Source organism: Heliangelus exortis, chromosome 2 (genome assembly GCF_036169615.1).
Source record: "Heliangelus exortis chromosome 2, bHelExo1.hap1, whole genome shotgun sequence".
NCBI classification, from domain to species: domain Eukaryota; kingdom Metazoa; phylum Chordata; class Aves; order Apodiformes; family Trochilidae; genus Heliangelus; species Heliangelus exortis.
In genome coordinates this window covers 35,216,025-35,236,658 of record NC_092423.1, presented here as the reverse complement: position 1 = coordinate 35,236,658, position 20,634 = coordinate 35,216,025, and the positions used below count along the sequence as shown (strand labels likewise).

Here is a 20,634-nt window from a genome sequence, read left to right as displayed (position 1 = left end):
TTTAAGCAAGATCCTTCTCAATGAAGAATTTTTCTTTTGAACCTCAGGCTGAAAGTGCTGGCAATTCAAAGGCTGTGCAGACCCTGCTAAATTCACACGAAGTTCAGCTTCCCATCCACAGAAGTCAAGCTTCTTTTCTACCTCTGAGCAGCAGACCCAGTCACACACATCAATGAAAATTCTGCATTGTTTTTCTCTCATGATATGAGTCCAAAAAACCATTTTTTCTGATCTTATTATCTTAGACAATGTTGTAACAAACTTCACTCAAGTGTGAAATGTACATCTTCCCTCCATAAAGAATTTGTCTTCCTTTGCAATTCATTCTGTTAGTGCAGAAGATGCATAAAACAAAGCAGGTCCTTCTTGGAAGGATAACAGAACTTGTGCCTCAGGTTGAAACGTGTCTTAGCTGCTGAATTTTGCTGAATTGCTTGGGCAAATACAATCAACCCTAAAAGAGACTAAGTGGTGATCATTAATAGAGCCCAATCTATATCAGTCAGGAGTCTGTACCAGAATCTTTTCTTTCTTGCTGCAGTCTCCATTCCTTGTGATACCTGGTGCTGAAGGTCATTACACCTGCAGTTTTCTCCTCCGAATGCCCATTCTCTCCTTATTTGCTAATAAGCTTGCAAAGATTTCATGCTTTTCTCTGCATCTCATATCCTGTTGGCTTGCTTTGCTAGTAAGGGCCTGCCACATTAATCAAGACATGGGGCTCACACTCAAGAAACTAAACAGCCAAAATAGTGCTGCACCATTTTTACTGCATTTTCTTATTTTTTTTTCCATACTAAACCTACTTGATGTATATTTTCTTAGCTCTTACGTGAAGAATTCCATCCTTATAACCTTTTCAGACACTAGAGAGATATATGTCACATGCAATAATTTTAGAAAAAAAAAATATCTTAGTCATTGGGAATGGTACAGAATAAATACCATTAAATGCTTCATTCCTCCACTAAGTTGCTAATTAATTCCATATATTCCATGTTTTCTTACATCTTCAGACAGTGTTACTCACTTTTCGCTGCTTCTAAGAAGGAGTTTACCTTAGAAATTGAATTTATTACAACTGTTTCTCACTACCTTAAGATTCTGATATGAAAATCATATCTGGGAATAAATTGAACACCAGTGACCGTTACCTTATTTGACTAGAATTTAATTAGTGAAGAACCATCAAATATCTCTCTTTAATGACAAAGGGAAATTTTCTAGCATGTCATTACAATAATGAGGTGAGAGTCTTTGGAAAATAAATACAGATTGCTGTACTCTGTAAAACAAAAATAATGCAGGACACTCACATTAATTACTAAACCATAAAATAAACAGGTTGTCACTTTGGAAGATCAATTTCTATAGAAAGGATGAAAATCTGTATTTGGCAAACAGGATATTCAAGCAGACAGAACATAAGGAGTGAATCTGTTTGAGAGATTATTTGATTTGCAATTTAGTGTTTTTGAGAAAAAAACAAAACAAAACATCTGAGCAAATATCCCACTGCTTTTAAATTACTGTATATATCGTTGGCCTATTAAATTATGACATTTGGACATGTTTTGTATTGCTCTGTAGATTGAGGTGAGAGATAATAAAGCTGAAGTGTCTGCATCTAATGAAAACATAACACCTTCTATTTGGTGGCATGGCTCACTGCAAAAAAGCAATATATCACTGTCCTGAAAATGGCCAGCAGGAATAGGGAAATGAGCTACTGCTAATTAAACCTTTTATGTACAAACATGATTGCTAATAAAATCTTTATTACTCCATATTCTCACATTCTACTTTCTTATTCATTTACACTTTATCCTGTAGCTCTTAAAGAATCAGGTTTATTTTCTTCTTATTTGATGTGATTTTTCTGATATTGTGAAAGGATAAACTTGTAAAAATGATAATTTAAAAAGATACCAAGAATAGAAATGTGACTGTAAAAGGGAAAAAAAAACCACCTGGCACAATCTAACTACATCTAGGCATTCTATCTTATTTCAGTTATTAGCAAAATATAAAATATTTGCTCAAGCTGAAGTTTCATCATTCTTGTGAGACCTGAAAAATACCTTTATTACAAGGAAGGAAAAATGCTTAGCTTTAAATACATTAAATGCCTCTGTTTTGAGAAGCATGTTATTCAGTAATGATCCCAATAGAAACCGTATTTCCTCTAAAGAAAGGAAAGATGTCATCAATTTTGAATTATTTCATTGCTATGATGTTTGCTACACAGCCACTTCATATAAATGGAATACAAAAGATAAATATCACCCTAGACAAGTATCTCATTAAAAGGTAGCAAAATCCCTTTTGCAAAAATTCTGGGGTAGTATTTACTAGGTTCTTCCTAGTGAAGTAGCACATAACCATCTAATTTTTAATTTATCTATGATAATTACTACAATATTTGTACAAGGAGGTGAAAAAATTCCAGCACAAGATGTTATTTGAAACAGAAAAGCATTCTTCTTCTAATCGTGTAGGGAAAGAGCAACTGAACTTACTATTTTTGTCAAAGAAATAAAATCAAAGCAAGTGCTGACAATTGCAACAAGACTCTAAATGTAAATTCAAATACTTCAGACAAAAGGCTTGAAGGCAAACGATTCTCCCACTGAGGGATGATTTTCACTTGTCACCAGGTGTAGCATTATGTGCACTGATGGGCTGATCAACAGCACAGAACTTCTCCCCATCTGTAATCAGGAGTGATTGATGGTTGGGACAAAAAAGTTGATTATCATGACAAGTCCACTGATGCAGAGAAAATAGGCTATGCTGGGGGAAGGAGAAAACCTGTTCAGAGACTACCTTCTAAAATCTCCTATCTCAAGAATAAAAAGAAACATTTATATCCAATGAAAACGAGCTAACACAAATGAATTCAGTACATTAAGTATGCATCTGTATCTACAGTAATTCCACCACAATACGAGACCTATATAAACTCCAAACAGAATAAAAACTTGGATTTTTAAAGTCACAGTTTGAGATCAACTCATCACAGAACTGTATATAAGGAAGTACTCCTCTGTTCTACCAGTAGCACCTGGCTTCAGTTTTAATACATGCTTTGAATTCATAATCAAGGTTTTAAAGGGCATGGGAGAGTGAGGTATAAGTGCCATATTGGCTTCTTTCCTGAAAAAATGTCAGTCCCCTTTGGCAATTTTAAACCTTTAAAGACTTCATTTTCAATTGAGACTAACAAAAAAAAAAAAAAAAGAAAAAAATGTATAAGTGGGGGCAATACATGATCAAAGGTATAACCCAAATATGTGCTTTTTTGTTCCAATATAAAGCTTTTAAAAGCAGGTACTGGGTTGCACTTCCACTCCTTCAGATGATCAGACTTCCAGCCTTCAGCTGGGATGTAAGTACATGGAACAGAAATATCTCCAGAGACTCTAAAAGATGTGAGGAGTGATAAAAGAATCAAGGAGATGAAAAAGTCAGGTCTGGATGTTCTCAAGTGGAATTGTTTACATCAGGAGCAGTAATGTTTAATAGTAACTCTCACAAAAGGAAATATTTTCTACAAGAGATAACTCCACAGATACAGTGAAAAAGAATATAACACTGCAGGCAGTGAAATTTTGCTGACCATAAAGAGAGAAAAATAAAAATAAATGTGCAAAGTTAGTGTAAGATTATTTGAAAAGATTTCATGGCTGTTGAAAAAGAGTATAATCATAGAAAGCTAAGTAAAACAGCAACTTTGCTTTTGATGCATTATTAGAGGAAATTAAGATAATTTTCTTTTCTTGTTTATTTAGAAAAAATATAGTTTGCATAGTTTAACTCATTTTGGTGGAGAGCTTTCTACATGACACAAAACTGGACATTTTCTTCACTGGCTGCTCTCTCTTTGGAACAGACTATGACATAAAGCTATGCCTGTTCCTTTTCTGCCAGTTCTTCTTTATGTCCTTATATGTACCTAAGAAAGGGAGCCAGATTAGCCACTGATTGGTGACTGAAAGCAGACAATATTTTGCCATTTTTATGGTGAAATTTGTTATCTGCACCTATCATTAATAAGAATCTCACATTCTGTACTATGTAAATTCTTATTTTTAAAAACAAATCTATAATGAATAAGTTACAACCACAAAAACAAGGTTAGATTAAGATTGCACAGCAAAGAATTTAAAATTTTTCTTTCTTTTTAGGTGAAGATTCACTTATGGATAGTGATTTCTGCAAAAAGTCCCCATCACAGTTCATAAATTTTAGTTATTTAATAGAGTTGACTAATTTACCTGCCATATTAACTGAAGAATTAGACAGGAAAAAATGCCTCAAAAACACAGAAGTGTATGGCAAAAAGTGCTAAAGCAGAGGTTTCTCTCCTTGCAGTTGAAGTTGCAGTCTTTTCCCTAAATAAAGCATCAGAAATTTGAATTTTCCTCCCTTTTATACTGACCATGCCTTTTATACTGTCTACTGTGCCCTTCTTTTCCTCCCTTTTATACTGACCATGCCTTTTATACTGTCTAATATGCCAAGTCTCTCATGTATAAAATGGTAATTTTGAATATAAAGTTCAAAAATACCAAGCATTAACTTCATTCTCTTGATTCCAGCCAAAGACTTCAAAGAAACTCCAGTCAGACATTACCTGCCCAACTTTAGAGTTTGAATTTCATTCTCATTTTCTGCCACCCTCCACCAGGCATGAAATCTTTCTGACACTATTATACCCAAATAATGTAGCATCAGGAACCAATTCATTAGAACCACTGGAAATAAACACATACATAATTAGCCTGGAAGTTATCTTAGTGAGTGACAGATAATCTAAATTAAGCACTCTCCTGACACTGAAAGCAGATCTTGGAAAATCTAAGACCTAACAGACCATTTACAACTTCTTTCCTGCCTCTGAGTACCATGTGTTTTGGTACATTCTTATATTCTAATTGAGTAATTAGAATATAAATTCCTCAGAATATAAATTTCTGCGAGAAGGAATACTTCTAACAGTAACAAGCATAAATGTTTTCAAATACAGGAGGAAGGCTACTTTGTTTTCAGATTTTCTGCCTTGCTAAATATTATCACTTCTGTAGTATGAATTCTTTCTCCTGCTCTTTGCAATTCTGAGATCATCTATGCCCAAGCAGAAGTTAAAGTTGGTCCCAATAGGGCAAATACTGCAACCATTCATTTAAATATCAGAAACAGAAACATTCTAAACCAATTTATCTCCATGTTCCATAGTTAGAATACTAGCCAGTAATCTTTTGCACACTAGAAACACGACTATCAGAGAAAGCCATTACTTATTTTCAGATAATTTCTAGGAAATTCAAATAATCAACAGATGTCAACTTTCAGAAGAATTGACTTGGTTCACCTACAAGGTTGCTTTGAAAATGAAGTGACCTGTCAAGATGAGCAGAAGTAGGAAGCAAGAGTTGACAGATGTGTAAAAAAAAAAGTCTAAGTTTTACAAAATGTTTACGATATAACACAGGAACAGCTGCCGATAAACTAAAAGTAATAATAATAAACTGATTAATAATAATAAACTGATATTAGTTTGATGTAGATATTGGAAGCTGGAAACATTAGACTTTGCTTTTTACTAGATTTATAGAATAGAATTATTTAGATTGGAAAGGACCCTTGAGATCATTGAATCCAACCATTAACCTTGCACTATGAAGTTCACCTCTAAACCATGTCCCCAAGTGCCAGGTCTACAGATCTTTTAAATACCTCTAGGGATGGTGACTCAATTCCTTCCCTGAGCAGCCTGTTCCAATGCTTTATTTAGACTTTCTCTCTTCAGCTACCACTGCTGAATGTGGCTGATGACTGAATTTTGGGAGGAAAGGGTAAGTCTTGTAGTATGAATACAGTGGACACCAAGGCACTCCATCTCTCACCACCAGCAACAGACTGGGTAACCAGCTGACATTAAGGTGACATTTGTTTTCTCAAAGATCAATAACTTAAAACTTTCCTTTTTTTCCTACTGCCTTGTTCTCAGGCAATGCCTCTGTGAGCCTGATGCCCCTGGGTTGGTCCATGTTCTGCAAGAGTACATGTTTTCTAGAGGGAATAAATTACTTTCAGTACAAGAGAGGAAAAAGGTAGAATGACTAGTGAACTACTGAAGAGAACTCCAGAGCTGGCAGACCAGAGAGGCCACTTAGAACAGTTACTGGAGATCACCCAAAATGTTTGGTTTGTAGGCATTGTTGAAAAGGCAAAGGATTATCCACATCCTTATCTGTCAAGGTACTCAGAAGCTAAACAGGAAGATGCTGTGTCAGATGTGAATAATTTCTGCTTCTAGGTTGTACAGGTACATAAAAGTACTGTATAGAAGGTGAAAATTACAGAAAAAATACTTTATAGAACAAAAGGAAGTAATTTATACTTTCTGTTAACTCTATAGAACTGTAGTGAGACACTACAGGTTCTGTGGGAAATTTTGACCATTGTTAAACAGACTAGTTTAGACTTTGTAATTTATAAATTAAGTTACTCATCTCCTACATGAAAAAAGTCTACTCATAACAATCTCAGAATGCAACACCATCTAACAGAAGAGATAACTGAAATATAAAACAAATATTTTCTTTCAAAATACAACACACAGTCAAAGCCCCATGTTTGAATTCTCTAGTGTAGGAAAGACAAGACCCACACAGGACCTGACTGCAGTTCATATTGCAGCCCTTAAAACTGTGGCCTAGGAAAGACAAGGTAATGCTGCAGGCTAAGCCTATAAAATCAGACTCCACTGAATATTCAACTGGGCAAGAAATACTAGGCTGTTTTTAAAAATTGTCATCTATGCAATATAAGTGCAAAATATTCTGTGCTGTTGGATTAGACTTTTAAAATGCAAAAAAACCCATGTATTTTGAATTATTTTTTAGCAATTCTTTAAGGTTTCCATAGCACGTTGATACAAATGCCATGTATCCCACTAATAAATATCTTCACTAATAATTTCCTGTGATTGATTGCTGCTTTTTATAGTGAATACTATAAACCAGTATCTCTGGAAAACTGTCAACCTATGAGTATATTTCCATTCTGACTCACACTCTGGCCTAAAATAAATGGCATGTGTAATTTCACAACTGAAATCAGCATTTATTTCTCCTTACACTGAACTCCACAGTACAGGAAAGATGGTGCATTATTACAAAGAAGTATCATAAACAGAGATGTGTAATTACACACCTTTTAAAATTACATAGATAGAAATAATCTTATAGATATTTAAAAATAAGTTAATTATGGATGAAGTTTTATTCTTGGTAAGGTACAAGTGTTGTAATTGATACTATACCCTCACTGTAATATTAACTTTAAGAGGATGCTGAGCACCTGTGTTTGCACAAAAGAATCTCCTTAATCAGGCTGATGACTTCACAGAATGCAGATACATTCATTTTGAAAGACCAGAAATAAAATTGTTCTGAGATAATAGATAAATGTGCTTGATGCTTAGCAATACCTGCAACAAGTTACTTTGATTGAGAAAGCTGGGCATTACAATTCAAGTTGTTGGTTTTATACCAAAGCAGGGTTCTCAATCTAAATGATAATTGGAAATCTAAATCTAACCCATATTTTGGAGGCACAACAAAACATGCAAATTATAGGAACCTGTGGTTATAGCCACACACAGAGCAGGACTGAGACAAATAGAACACGTGGCTTCAAATATCATTTAAACATAACTCTGAAAAATAAAAACTTTAAATCAGAACAGTGAAATTCTAATTAACTTCAAGGAGTTAAGTGAACCAGCCTTTCCTGGTTCTTAATGGGCCAGCTTTTGAAAGTTCCTCTGTCTTTGAAAACAGAGGGACATTCTTGAGGAGGGGGAGAAGAAATATCGTAGCATTAGTTGGGTGGTTTTATTTATTTCCCCATCAGTAATTGGGACTGTGATGTACTATAACTCACTTCTGACCATTAAGCCAGACATTTCTCATTTCACAGTTTGTGTCTTTAATTTTTCCAGTCTAAGCACAATAGATTCTGATTTATTTATTGTACTTGCTGGGATTCCCAATTGTTTTTTCCAGCTGTTGAAAATACTTTTGGACTGCAATCCTGAGCTTGCCACCTTCCATCAAGTGGCTCCCAGCCTCCATCCTCCTCCTCCTTACCCAAAAATTTGGTACAAGTATTCTGCATTTTGCCAGGTGCATTCCTAATGAAAATTTAGAATAACAGACTCCTGCAACTCCTGACTTTTAGTGATGGTTTGTTTTGACAGGAAACAACCTGTTTTGACAGGTTGTTTGTTGAACAACCAACTTTTGTCAATTTCACCTGGACCGTATTCCCCTACTTACTTTTCAAGACTGTCACATAGGACTGTATCAACCCTTATTGAAGACAAAATACACCACATCTATTTATTTCCTGTTAACCATTAGACCAATTACCCTGTCAAAGGAGAAAATTAGATTGGTTTGACGTGATTTGTTCTTGATAAATTCATGTTGGCTGTTCCTTTTCACCTTATTATCCCCTAGGTGCTTACAAATTGATATTTTAATCATTTGATCTAGATACCAAGCACAAACCTAAGGAGGATATAAGTCCTCTGGTCCTGCTTCTTTCCCCATGCAAGTTAGTACTTTATACTACCACAGTAAAATACTGTGGAGGTATATTTCAACCTTATCCTCCAAAAAACTTGACTATTTTTACCAGAAACAGAACTTTCTGAATCCAGACAACTTCATAGAGTTGAACTAAATATAGCTCACTGGAAACTTTGCTTTACAGTGATGGAAAAAAACAAGGTAAAACCCCAATAAATAGGGATTCCATGATGAGCATTCAGCTCATGATTTTCAGGAGAATGTTACTACAGTTGCTATTTAGGCCAAACAATTTCTGGCTTACATACATGGAAATATTTTTACAGTGCATCATAATGTCCTGTGAGGACATAAAAATGCTACCCAACCTTCCTATAAAGGCAAGCTGCATTATCACTCAACTATCTGCATCAAATAAGAGTAAGGAGAAAAAGAATCCCTTTGTAAGAACTGACTTTGTTTTAGGTACTGCCTCTACCTTGATGAAATGATGAAATGAGAAACGTAGGCAAAAGAATATCAAACATTAGCAAAAAAGTAATCTTTTCTTCCAAGCCACAGGGTTGCTTAGGATTTTTCTGTGGGTTTTGGAGTTTGTGGGGTTTTCTATTTGTTTGCCATATTTTTGTTGTTTTTTTTTTACGTGAGAGCTCATCTTAGCAAAAAATTTCCTCCTACAACTACCTGCAGTCACATGAGCTGTCCTATTTAATCCAGCTAGACTTCACCTTGCATCTTGTTTTCAGCAGATGTTTAATGTTTACTACAGAGCATATGTTTACAGTTCTTCAGGAGTGGTGCAATAGCTCTCTGCAGCTGTCGAAATCTAAATGGCAACTCACACACCTGTAGCTGCACATATACTGAAGTGTGTTGCCATGTATTAGCTGCACAATGTGAATGGAAATGTTATACACAGGTCCACCTCAACACAAAAAAAGCCCCAAACAACCCAAAACCAAACAAAAACACACACTCCGAAAAATGTTCATTGGTTGAAATGTACCCCACATAACCTACCTCTGCTGTTCTAATATGTTTTTCTCAGCTTGGAGAGGCTTTGGTAACTTGCTCATTCCTCCCTTCCCGCGTATGAAAAGATTTATTTTTAAAAGAAATACTGAACACACAGGTGTCATGAAGATTTATAGATAACTCCTCTAGGAAGAAGCCATGATTTTAGACTCCTTTTCTCATTTTTCTTTGAAATGTAATTTTGATACCATCTAACCAGAAAAAAAAAAAAAAAGCTCTTCTGCTCTGAAAGAAATCTGAATGAAAGGGGAGAAAACTGTATTCTCTGCAAAAATGGAAAATCTCAAAGACCATTTTTTATTGTAAACATTTTCATAATACTGTTTTGCAGTAGGTAAATAGAATTTCTATTCATTTCACTGTGATGAATCCTATCTCCAGCATCTAAAAATAAAGACATATTGGTAGAGCTGCCACAAAGCCCTAAGTTTCTGAACAGAAAAGCTATTTATTATTGTTATGGTTTTAAATTATGTTCATCAAAACATGATGAAAATGAAAGATAGGAATATTCAGTAAATGAAAGCTATTTCATAATAATAAGAGAAAAACTTACAGTGTGTGCACATGCCATTCATATAGTAATAAAAAAATTATAGCTAATAGCTCTTTTTCTTCAAAGCAATCTTTCCTTTAAGTGTCACCATTGAAATTTTAGTTTAGTACATTTTTTCTCCCAAAACTGGTGGATATTTTGAATAACTCAAACAATGGAGGAAAATACTGCTTCCTATTCCCCTCACATTACAGAAAAAACATTTTTAAACTACAGTGGAATTCTTGAGTACTTATTATATCTTGAGAAGCCTCAATAGAGCACTTTGTGATTCTCAGCAATAACTATATGCCCTGGAATGAGAAGAGACCATCATAAAGATATCCATAAATCTCTACTGTGTGGTAGGGAATAGGGCTAGAAATATCATCCCAGGTTAATCAATGGGCAGGTTTTGGATCATAAACTCTCCATTAATCAGAAACACCTGGATATCTTTAAAAATCAGGTGAATATTAAAAGTGGAAAATGAAAGATACTCAGCAAGAAGGTCTCTCCATTCCATAAATGGTGTATTGATCTACTTGGCAAAATGGGAGCATTACAAAAAACTTCTACTGAACAGTGTTGGCAAATTGGGGTTCAAGCCTCTATCATCTGAAGGTGTGAAGGGACAACTAAATATCTGCTTTGAACAGTCTATGTGAATAGATTTCTTCTGAAGACATTTTTTTGGGGCACTGTAGGTGACTCTCTATTCTTCCTCCTCTCTATTCCTTGGGATCCTTTCTAAAAACAGCAGAAAAAGTCCTCTAAGAAGTATTAGTGTCCACTGACATCTTGTTTGCTTCTGTGTAGAAGATTTTTTTATTTCATACATTTGAGAAAATGGCTAGCTCTTGTCAGCTGGAAAATTTTCCACTTCATGTATGAGAGTCTAGAGTCTGCTAATGACTAAGCCATTTTAATGATGGGTTCACCCTCTGTCTCGTCTGGATCTTTTTGCAGACTAACAAAAGGTTTGTACTCTTTGAAAGGAGATGTTTCATTTTGGTATGTAACACTGAGATGTTTGTTGTCTCTTGCATCTAGATACTACATATGGTTCCATGGGACATTTTTTCCTAAGGCAAAGCTGAAAATTATGAATGATGAGCTAGGCTGCTCAATGAGTTGGGAACCAATGTGGCCCAGAAGTCTCCATTGTCCCTTCCCCATGAATGGTTCAGTATTCACAGTCCTAATTCTAGCATTTGGCTTCTAAATGGAAGAGCTTAATTTGACTCTTTTGTTTTTATCTGTGAGGGACATGATAGCTCCAGAGAATGTAATTCCTGTCCTTGCACCACTGTTTGGGAATAATTTCAAAATATTAAGAGAAAGGTGTCCATTAAGTCTGTGAATGAAAAAACCTGGAGTCATCAGTGAAATAAGTACTTGATGCTGACTTGTCTAGAAATTGTGACTGAGATCATACTAAAATTATTCCTAAGAAATAAATAGCTCAGAAGAATGAAAAAAACTGTAATATTTTCATGCCTAGGAGGTGAAAGGTGAAATTCAAGTTTTTTGACAAGTTCATGGCTTTGGTAAACTATAAATAGTTACAGACAGTACAAAAATAGTTTCCTACAAAGAAACAGAAGCATACAGGAATAATTTAATTTCTTCATAGAACTAGCATGAGAAAGGAACCTTGTGGATGCTTTTGGGTAAAATCTCATTCTAAATTCAAACATTTCTATTCTGACAGAAATAACTTCCCTGTGTAAATTAGAAAGACATTTGGTAGGAGAAGGGAAGTCCACTAGCAGTGTGCCTGTCAAGAAACATCCTGGTGAGACTGGAATGGCAGAGGAAAACATAATTTACTATGTCAGGTTTTGTCTGCACATGGAGTGATCCTGGAGAAGAAAACATAGGAGTTAAATTCTAAGAGGCCTTTCTGTGACAGAGCAGGTACCCCTTGGCAAGGAGCACCACAGCTTCTTTGGGTAATTTTTTTTTTTTTTTTTAAAGCTTTTGCTGGCAAGTACATTAAAATTACAATTCTGGCTTGACAGAGATATTTGTTTAAGTATAGAAAAAACAACGTAGATTCACAAGGACTATAAGTATATCTGAATAACTTCTAACATTTATAGCCTGAAAAAGAAGGCAAAGATAGCCAGGACTGGTAGAAGAATTAGGATCCAGCAAATATATTTCAGCCTTATTAGCAGTAATGGATCAATTCATTTTCCTATTTACACTACGTGTAGTGCAACTGAAGCTGATGAGCTTGCAGGAATATATCCGCAGGGAAAATCTGGCCGGGTGTATAAACACTACCAAATAATTGTGTTTATTTGAAGCATCCTACAGCCTTTCATCTCCTGAGCCACAAACTGAAATCACAACGTTTCATTTAGATTCAATTTATGCAAATTATGGCGCATCCTAGAAGATAAGTACATATTTCTAATCTTATACAAAATGATCAACTTACATCAGAATTAAATCTCAGCTGGCAAATGTTGCATGATATGATTTGCTTTCTTCGATGAGGAAGAGGAACCCCAAATGTATGATTTATTACAGCTTTTTGAATTGGGTCCATCTGTAAAGAGAGAAAAAAAAGAAAAATAAAAGCTTTTGCTGTTCCACTGTATGCTATGTTATCTATATTCTCAAAGCAGATTCTGCTATATCTGCTATCTCTGCTATACCATACCCCACAATACAGAAAACTACTCATTTTCTTTGAAAATGAACATTTATTCTTCATGCAGTTTTGTAAAGATGAAAGGCAGAAAGGAACAAAAGGAGTCATTAGTTATCTTGAAATACTTATCCTTAGTTCAATTCTATATGCACCAATCTTTTACTGAAAAAAACTGGAAGCTGTAAATGTTGAACAAGTTTACCTATCAAAATACCAGTTTATGTTTCTTATATCATAGAAAAGCTAGCTCAGTAAATGAAACAAGAATAATTTAAATAAAATTACTAAGCAAAGGATCAAAGGAAATAGTATATAAAAAAAGCACACAGTATCTCAGTGTTAGGAAAAAAAACTTATTTCCCGGGAACCAGTAAATTTATCTTTTTCATAAAACAACTTCTACATAACCCATGAAAACCCCAAATAATCCAAAGGTTATGTTCACAGCCATTTAGAAGAAAATATTTTGAAGAAACCCTCCTTTAAGGATAAATTTAAACTTTTATGAAAAATGCTGTCCTGAACTGACCTCTATCAGAACACTGATCTGATAGTGTTTGCAACAAAGAGTCCCACAAAAAAAATGCATCATTTTGGAAGACAATTTCACAAAAGCTATACAAGAGACTAATTTGGAAGATTAAAAATCAACTTCCCCAAATTAATTGGTCAAAATTATTTGTATTTCTTTTTCACAAGGATTTGATGGTTATTAATAATAATTTTACAGCAACTTAGTAAAGCCACTGGAAGTTTTTATCTTTAAACTGTATTGTTAAAAATTCAGAGATTTTGGTGATGCAAATGCAACTAATTTTCTTAGTCTGATGATAACCAGTATAAAACAGCATAATTTGTATGTGCCTTGGGAAGAAACATCTTTTTCTGTCCTCATGTCCCCATTATTCACTTTTTTCCAGCCTGTTAGCAAAGGGTTATTTGAAAAATAAAGAATTGGAGCTTTTCCTTAGAGTAATCAATTATTCATGGAATCTGTAACAGTAGACAGTCATGGCCTCTATTGCAGTGACTCCAGAACAGATCACTACAGAAATTTTGTATCACTTGACAGCTGTTCAGTGTCAGATATGAAACAGGTCATTAAACTAATGCCAGTTGCAAAGAAATTTGGATTGATTAAAAACAAAAAACAGCAACATGGAAAATGGCAGAGCTTTATAGAAAGGTTTGGAAGAAATGCTCAGTGTGAATACCCTCCTCAATTTGGTGTTAAAATGAAATGCCTCACACATTTGTCCAACAACCAGCACAAAAGAATATCAATTCCACCTAGAAAGTAGGGATGCCACTGTAACGTAACCCCAAAATAACAATGATGGCCAAGGTCAGAGTATATCAGGCTCTGAAACACTCCAGCATGCTGTGTAAGACTTTCATGCTGTGTAAGGAAAATAATGAATGTGTAGAATTGTTGGTTTACTTTGCCTCATGGAAAAATGTGGAGTTTCTTTCCTAATAGCTTCAAATATTTTCACTTGTTTATCTGCTTACAGATAAATCTATCTGCAGTTCTCTTTCTAAAGATTTAGACTTCTAGGTATACAGATGCATGGTCTCGTTATAAACGGGATTATTTGTGTTTGTGGGTCTCAATGACGAAGTGATCTGGACAGTCTCCAAGATCATTAAGAAGAGATGCTTCTAAGCAAGAATCCCTTTTCTGACAGTTGCTCTTAGGTACTGCAAAGCAGAATTAAATTTCAAAACTGACCCCCACATTCTAATGAAGTTGGGGCAGAATTTTTGAGTGGTATTTCACATGATTATTTTTTCCCGGACATTACATTTTGGGAACACCACCGGTACATACATTTCAAATAAATATCCAAAAGCACCAGGTAAGCCTCCAGAAGTTTTATGCAGGAAATCTGAGAGAGGTAATAGGACACCTAGGTGCATTGTGACAAGCACTCAGATCTCACAGACACTGGAAGACAGAGAGAAGCCCTGCTGGAAGTCAGAGGAACAAGGAGAGGGAGCTGATTGCCAGAAGACAGAGAGCAAGAATTGCAGGCAAGTATAAAGAGGGAAATAATATCATGTGTCTGAGATAATCAGCAAGTGGTGAGATATTTAAGAGAATCTCTAAGGACTTCTAGGTTAGCTAGATATCACTAATTATACATAAAAATTGTATTTCAACTTACATAAATAGCACTTGCTTTCAAAAAAAGAGTTACGATGATAAACTTTAATAAAATTTGCTTTTTACTCATGACAAGTACTGTGTTACAACTGCCGGGGTTTTATTTTATTTCTTAGATACAACTGATTCAATTTACTGCCATTTACAGGGAAGGACAGCGAGGGTTGCAATTCACATGAAAGATTATGATCCAGCAGTCAAAGCTGTGTAAGAGAGCAAGGTTTGCAGGGTGTCCCTTGACTTCCTCTTGCCAATGTATTTGCTCTTTTAATTCCAACACAAGAAGGCTGAACTGCTCTGCCTTAAGCTTTTTCACTATGTTTTGCCTTTCTACTATCCAGCACTAAGTATATCCTACTATGTAACACATCCTGTGTCACATTTTTCCCTTGTGATCAACCTAGAGATAGCCCATTCCTCAAGATTCACTCCAAACCACAAGGTTACTGTTAATTTGGGCAATGAAGATAAATGTGAAAGGTTTCATATTTCAATCTTTTCAGTGCAGAAATATCAGATATATTTTAGATATTCAAGCTGAAATTTGTGGCAACATGGTACTTGCTGTAATCCACTATTGTACTCCCTTTCCTAAGATCCTCAGGGCTTTACTGTACTTCAGCAAAAGTTGATTTGAACAAAGGCAGAAACTACCCCATTTTCTTAGCTTTGGCCTTACTGTTCTCTTTTGGTTTTGCTTGCTTTTTCCAAATCCAGCCTTATCTAACCAATGATTTTACCCACATTCTATTTTGTTCTGGTGCTTAGCACAAAGTTCCTCAGGTGAAAGGAGAGGTTACCACAAAATCACAAATAAGCTGATCCAGGAGACATCACATTATCCTAACTGACTGGGCCACTTTTCTGTAGCCTAGTCTCCAATTCATTAAATTTCACTTTTTACCTGCAGAAGGCAGCACCTGGTCTGGCACATATTACCTACAGAGAAATCTGATCATTTGGAAATGCAAATTTTACATAATTCCCACAAATAATTACTAAGTGTTGTTATTTTTTGTTTTGTTGAAGAATTTTTAAATGATGAAACTGAAATTTAAATACATATCTCTTCCTAAATATCAAGAAATCTTTATTATATATCAAATTATCAGTAATTTCTATGTGACCGCTTTTCCCAGAGGCATAGGAGTATTAAGCTAAAATAAAAAACAACAAACCAACTGCAAAGGAAAGCATGAAAATGTGATCCATAAAGCCTCATATCACAAAAGAAATATATAAAAAAATGTTATTTTTATTTTATTTTTAATTGTGTAGTAAATCCAAAGGACACGGTGTGAGCACTTCAAATGCTTAAGGTTGACAGCAAATTAAGGGAGCTGCACTAACATCTACAAATAAAAGCATCCAGGTCAAAAGATCAAGATAACATGGATGCCCAGAGCCTGTGCAGAATATATGGTAGGTCTAAACCAGGCAAATAAGTAAGAAAGTATTTCTACCTGAAAGCCAAAGAAATTGGCTGCAAGACTCAACTCACTATGCCCCTATTCTAAGTGAGCAGAAAAACACATCAGGTTATTGAACCTCTCAGGATAAAACTGCTGTAGACCATTTTAGTGGTAATTTACAAAAAAAATTACACAACAGAAGACTGACCTCTATTACTCAAAAAGGTACATGATGCCATGACACAGCTACCAATACCTCCAGAACTTCTTAAAATCCAAATGCAAACACAATGCAATGTTACTATGAAAGCTTTATTAAAAGAATGATATTCCGAGTACAGTTTCTTACCACAGGTCTGCATTGCTATAAGCATATTTAATTGTAAGTACAAAAATTAAGTCAAACAAATACACTTTAATACTATTATACTTGCAGGCAAGGCATTAGTATTTCCATATATAAGCTAAGACTTATGTGAACATCTTAATAGGAAAAAAGGTAAGAAATAAAGATATGTCAGTGGGGGGCTTCTTTCATTCATTCTCTTATGTTCTAACAAAGAGTGAAATGAATAAGAGCACTGAAAAAAAGTGTAAAACATTTACCAGCCACATATATGATGTCTTACCAAGCATACCCAAGGATATTATAATATGATCCACAGTTTATACTTAGTGGTGAACTTAAAAATAATTTTTAAAACTACATGATGGATGCAGTTTTAACACCACAGAGTTCAAACAGAAAACTGACCACTGTATAATCTTTGTGACATATCAGTAGAAACGCTACTTTAGTAGAAATACTAAAGGTATAAGAAGCACCTCAATTATATAAAGCCACTGTCATTTCTAACTGGTGTACTTTCTGAACCAAAATTTTTGTCAGGGTATAATTTGACTATTTCCAATTAAGAATTGAGCAATTCCCCTCTGATCTCAGTAACACCAAGAACACAAAATCAGTTCCCCTACAATCATGATGGTCAATTGTACAGATTTATATTTATATTAATTACATCATATTGTATAAATTTATTATTATATTTATTATATTATATTATTATATTCAAAATCTCTGATGTTTTAGAGAACTTCTGAGTATTCAGTGTTATATTGTCCATATAGAGTCCATATTTTGCATCTACTGCAGCTGTACATTCAAGCTGGACAAAACATGTGCAACAGGTCTGAAACTTCTAAGAGGTATTGGTACTACAGGGTGTTACACATTGTAGCACATTTCTGTGTATGCACATTTCTGTGTATGCGTTCTTAATATTCTGATGTTCGGGTCATAATTAGAGCAGTTCAACAACAGCTCGGTGATCTGATCCTAAGTATATTTGACATTTTGTATTTCTATGAAATATGTCCCATTGATAGGGTTAGTGGTCCAGGGTGTTTTTTTCTTGTAGCATTATATTAATCTGCAACTAAGAATCTCATAAACTAACCAAAGAAAACAATTCAAAAGGAATGATGGGCAGAGCTTAGTAAGCATAATTAAAACACACACACAAAAATGTTCAACAGTATTTTGATTTGACGTGCAAGTAGAACAATATAATGTCAAATGGTTAAGATACACGTTCTAGATGTGCTACCATGCGTGTTTTATCTTTTTACAGCTAATTTATCCTATCGTCCTAGTAATTGTGGTGAATAATTATGCAGTGAATTAAACACAGCATTGTGCATCTTAGTGCCTACTATTTCTGCTGTTACCAATGAAATAGGGTAGAACTAACCTGATGCCTTACATGTACAAAGAACAGAAATATTGCTCAATTTAGTTAAATATAAACTAAGTAATATAAGAACCTGAAATGACTACGGTAATATGCAAAACCTGCAGAAGTACTTTTCTTTAACAAAGTTGTATTTATCAAAAGGAAAACAGTAGTCACTTCCCAAACAATGTAACTGGTTTATGTAATTTGGATATTCCTTCATAATTAATTCCCAAAGTAAATTTTTTATTCTCTTGTTGAAATCTTGTAAGGGTATAAGTATTTCTTTTGTCTAGCTGTCTAGTCACCATTCTGATGTTACTCCAGAATTTGTCTCTTGCTCTTTTTTTTTGTTTGTTTGTTTTTGGTTGTTCTTTTTTTTCTTGTAGATTTTTCCACTTGGCAATGACATGTTGAGGCAGCAGGAGTATTTCTGGCAAACTGCTTGAATATACAGAAACCAGTCAGAACAAAAAGATTTGCATTCACAGTGGTATTGCACACAAATACTGTAACCACATAGAGATTATGCAAATCCTTATACTCTGATTGTCTAATAATGGCTGTCAGTCAAAAGACAAGAATTTGCATATGGTAAGGATAGTGAGAAACAATCACACAGTGATTATGCTAATCAAACACACTAGACAACATGTGAAGGACTGTCAAACTGGAACAAATCTCTGTATGTATGTGTACGTATCCTAATGCAGAAACACGCAGTGCTAAAAGAGCATTTAGATGCCAGATCAAAACCTTAAAAACATGAAATGCTTATAAGCCTTATTTTAACACCATTATGAATTTACATTTCTGAAATAGGTTCACATATTTTCCTGGAAGATTCTGGCTTTGTTTTGTTCAGATGATCGACTATGTTCACTCACTGAGCAACTGTTCAGTGTTCTGCTTTGTCCAAGAGGTTCAATGAATAGCTCTAAACCTCATTTACAGTATAAAGTCAAAGCCTCACTTCCAGTGGGAATTATCAGCACACTCATTGGCTTTCCTAGAGTCTTCACTGACACAGGATGTGAGTACTTCACAAGTAGAATGAACTTAGTTTCAAAACTTGTCAGATAAAAAATAGTATTTTTCTCAGCCAATTTAACATATCTGATAGTACTTTGCCTTTCATCTGTTCACCACACAGCTCCTGACTTCCCATTCATCTGGGAAGGTGCTACACAGAATAAATGCAGTTTTTCAACTGCAACTGGGACCCACAATCCATAAAGATGTCTGGAAAAGTTTGGGGTAAACAGCTTGCCTCAAAACTCTCAGAACAACTCTCCAGGGTATCCAATTGGTTTTCTGGAACGGGATGTCCTTTTCTTTTCTTTTTTTTTTTTTTTTTTTTTTTTTAATGTCCCATCTCATTCAAAACAGATTTTCCAGTTTCTTCAACAAACAGAACCTAAAAGAGTCTCCTAAAGGAGAAAAGATTAAAAACAAACGAATATGGCATGTTTGTCATATTGCTCAATTATGCAGTGGACAACACTCAATACAGTTGCAGCATATGAACACACTAACATGAAACAGACCACCTTGAAAGTGGGAGAATTACACACTCCACTTCTATCAGGCATTACCAAAGTGGCATGAAAAGAAGGGGGGAATTGTTTCTTTTCAGTTACTCACTTAAAAGACCAGTGGCAGAGAGAAAAATATGATTAAACCCAAAACAATTGCAAAAAGAGATAAATGTTATACTGTCTCTAAAGATACCAATAAAGACAAAATCCTAAGGTTCACAAATGCCATTCCATTTCACAGCTTCAACCAAGAACAAAGGAGGAATGAGCTCATGAGAAAATGAACACATTTGAAAAAACTAAGGACATTTTCATGTTTTGTGCTTAAGGAAATAGCTCAGAACAAAAGGCTGGCAGGCATAATGAGGGTTACACAACAAATTCCCAATAGCATCATTCATATGTGACTGAATTTCAGAAAACTGGACCAAATGTTATAATTGGCATTTAATAATAGTGGGTCTTTCTAATCACAACAACAGTAAAAGCAGGATGTGTGCCAGAGAACTGGCAAAGAGGTACTTGATTCATGCTTACAAGTGAATTGCTCACAAGTATGAGAGTCCAAAGTGGTTTCTGCAACTGTGCAGATTATTATGTGGTTTTCAGAGAAGTGGCTACACATATACGTTTTTAAGGAGTGGGAAAATAATTCTACAGCACAATCTTCTGATCATGCTGCTATGCTTTTGAAGTATATTTCAAAAATTCTTCTTATTTACCATATTTACTCTTTCCCAAAGCTGCTCTGCCTGTTTGGCTACTAGGCCCCTGACAACCTTTTACAGCAGAATAATCAGAAAAGTATTGAATTTCTTTACAAGTTCTTAAATGGATGTCTGTCTGTCTTCAAAATCTAGTAGAAGCATTTAACTTCTGATGCAAGTGTAGGTATTTTGCTGGTATAGTTATTTGACCACACATGCTTATTATTGCCTCACATTTT

At 34.8% G+C, this 20,634-nt stretch overlaps 1 protein-coding gene across 3 annotated transcripts in view; it reads right to left on the bottom strand.

Moving 5' to 3' along the window:
- Positions 1-20,634, bottom strand: part of ZNF385D (zinc finger protein 385D) — a 397,048-nt gene that overhangs the window by 79,007 nt on the left and 297,407 nt on the right. For all 3 annotated transcript variants that reach the window (XM_071735522.1, XM_071735523.1, XM_071735524.1), the window contains one exon: positions 12,623-12,733. In XM_071735522.1, coding sequence (XP_071591623.1) covers positions 12,623-12,733 — 111 coding nt within the window. The remainder of the gene's footprint in view (positions 1-12,622; positions 12,734-20,634) is intronic.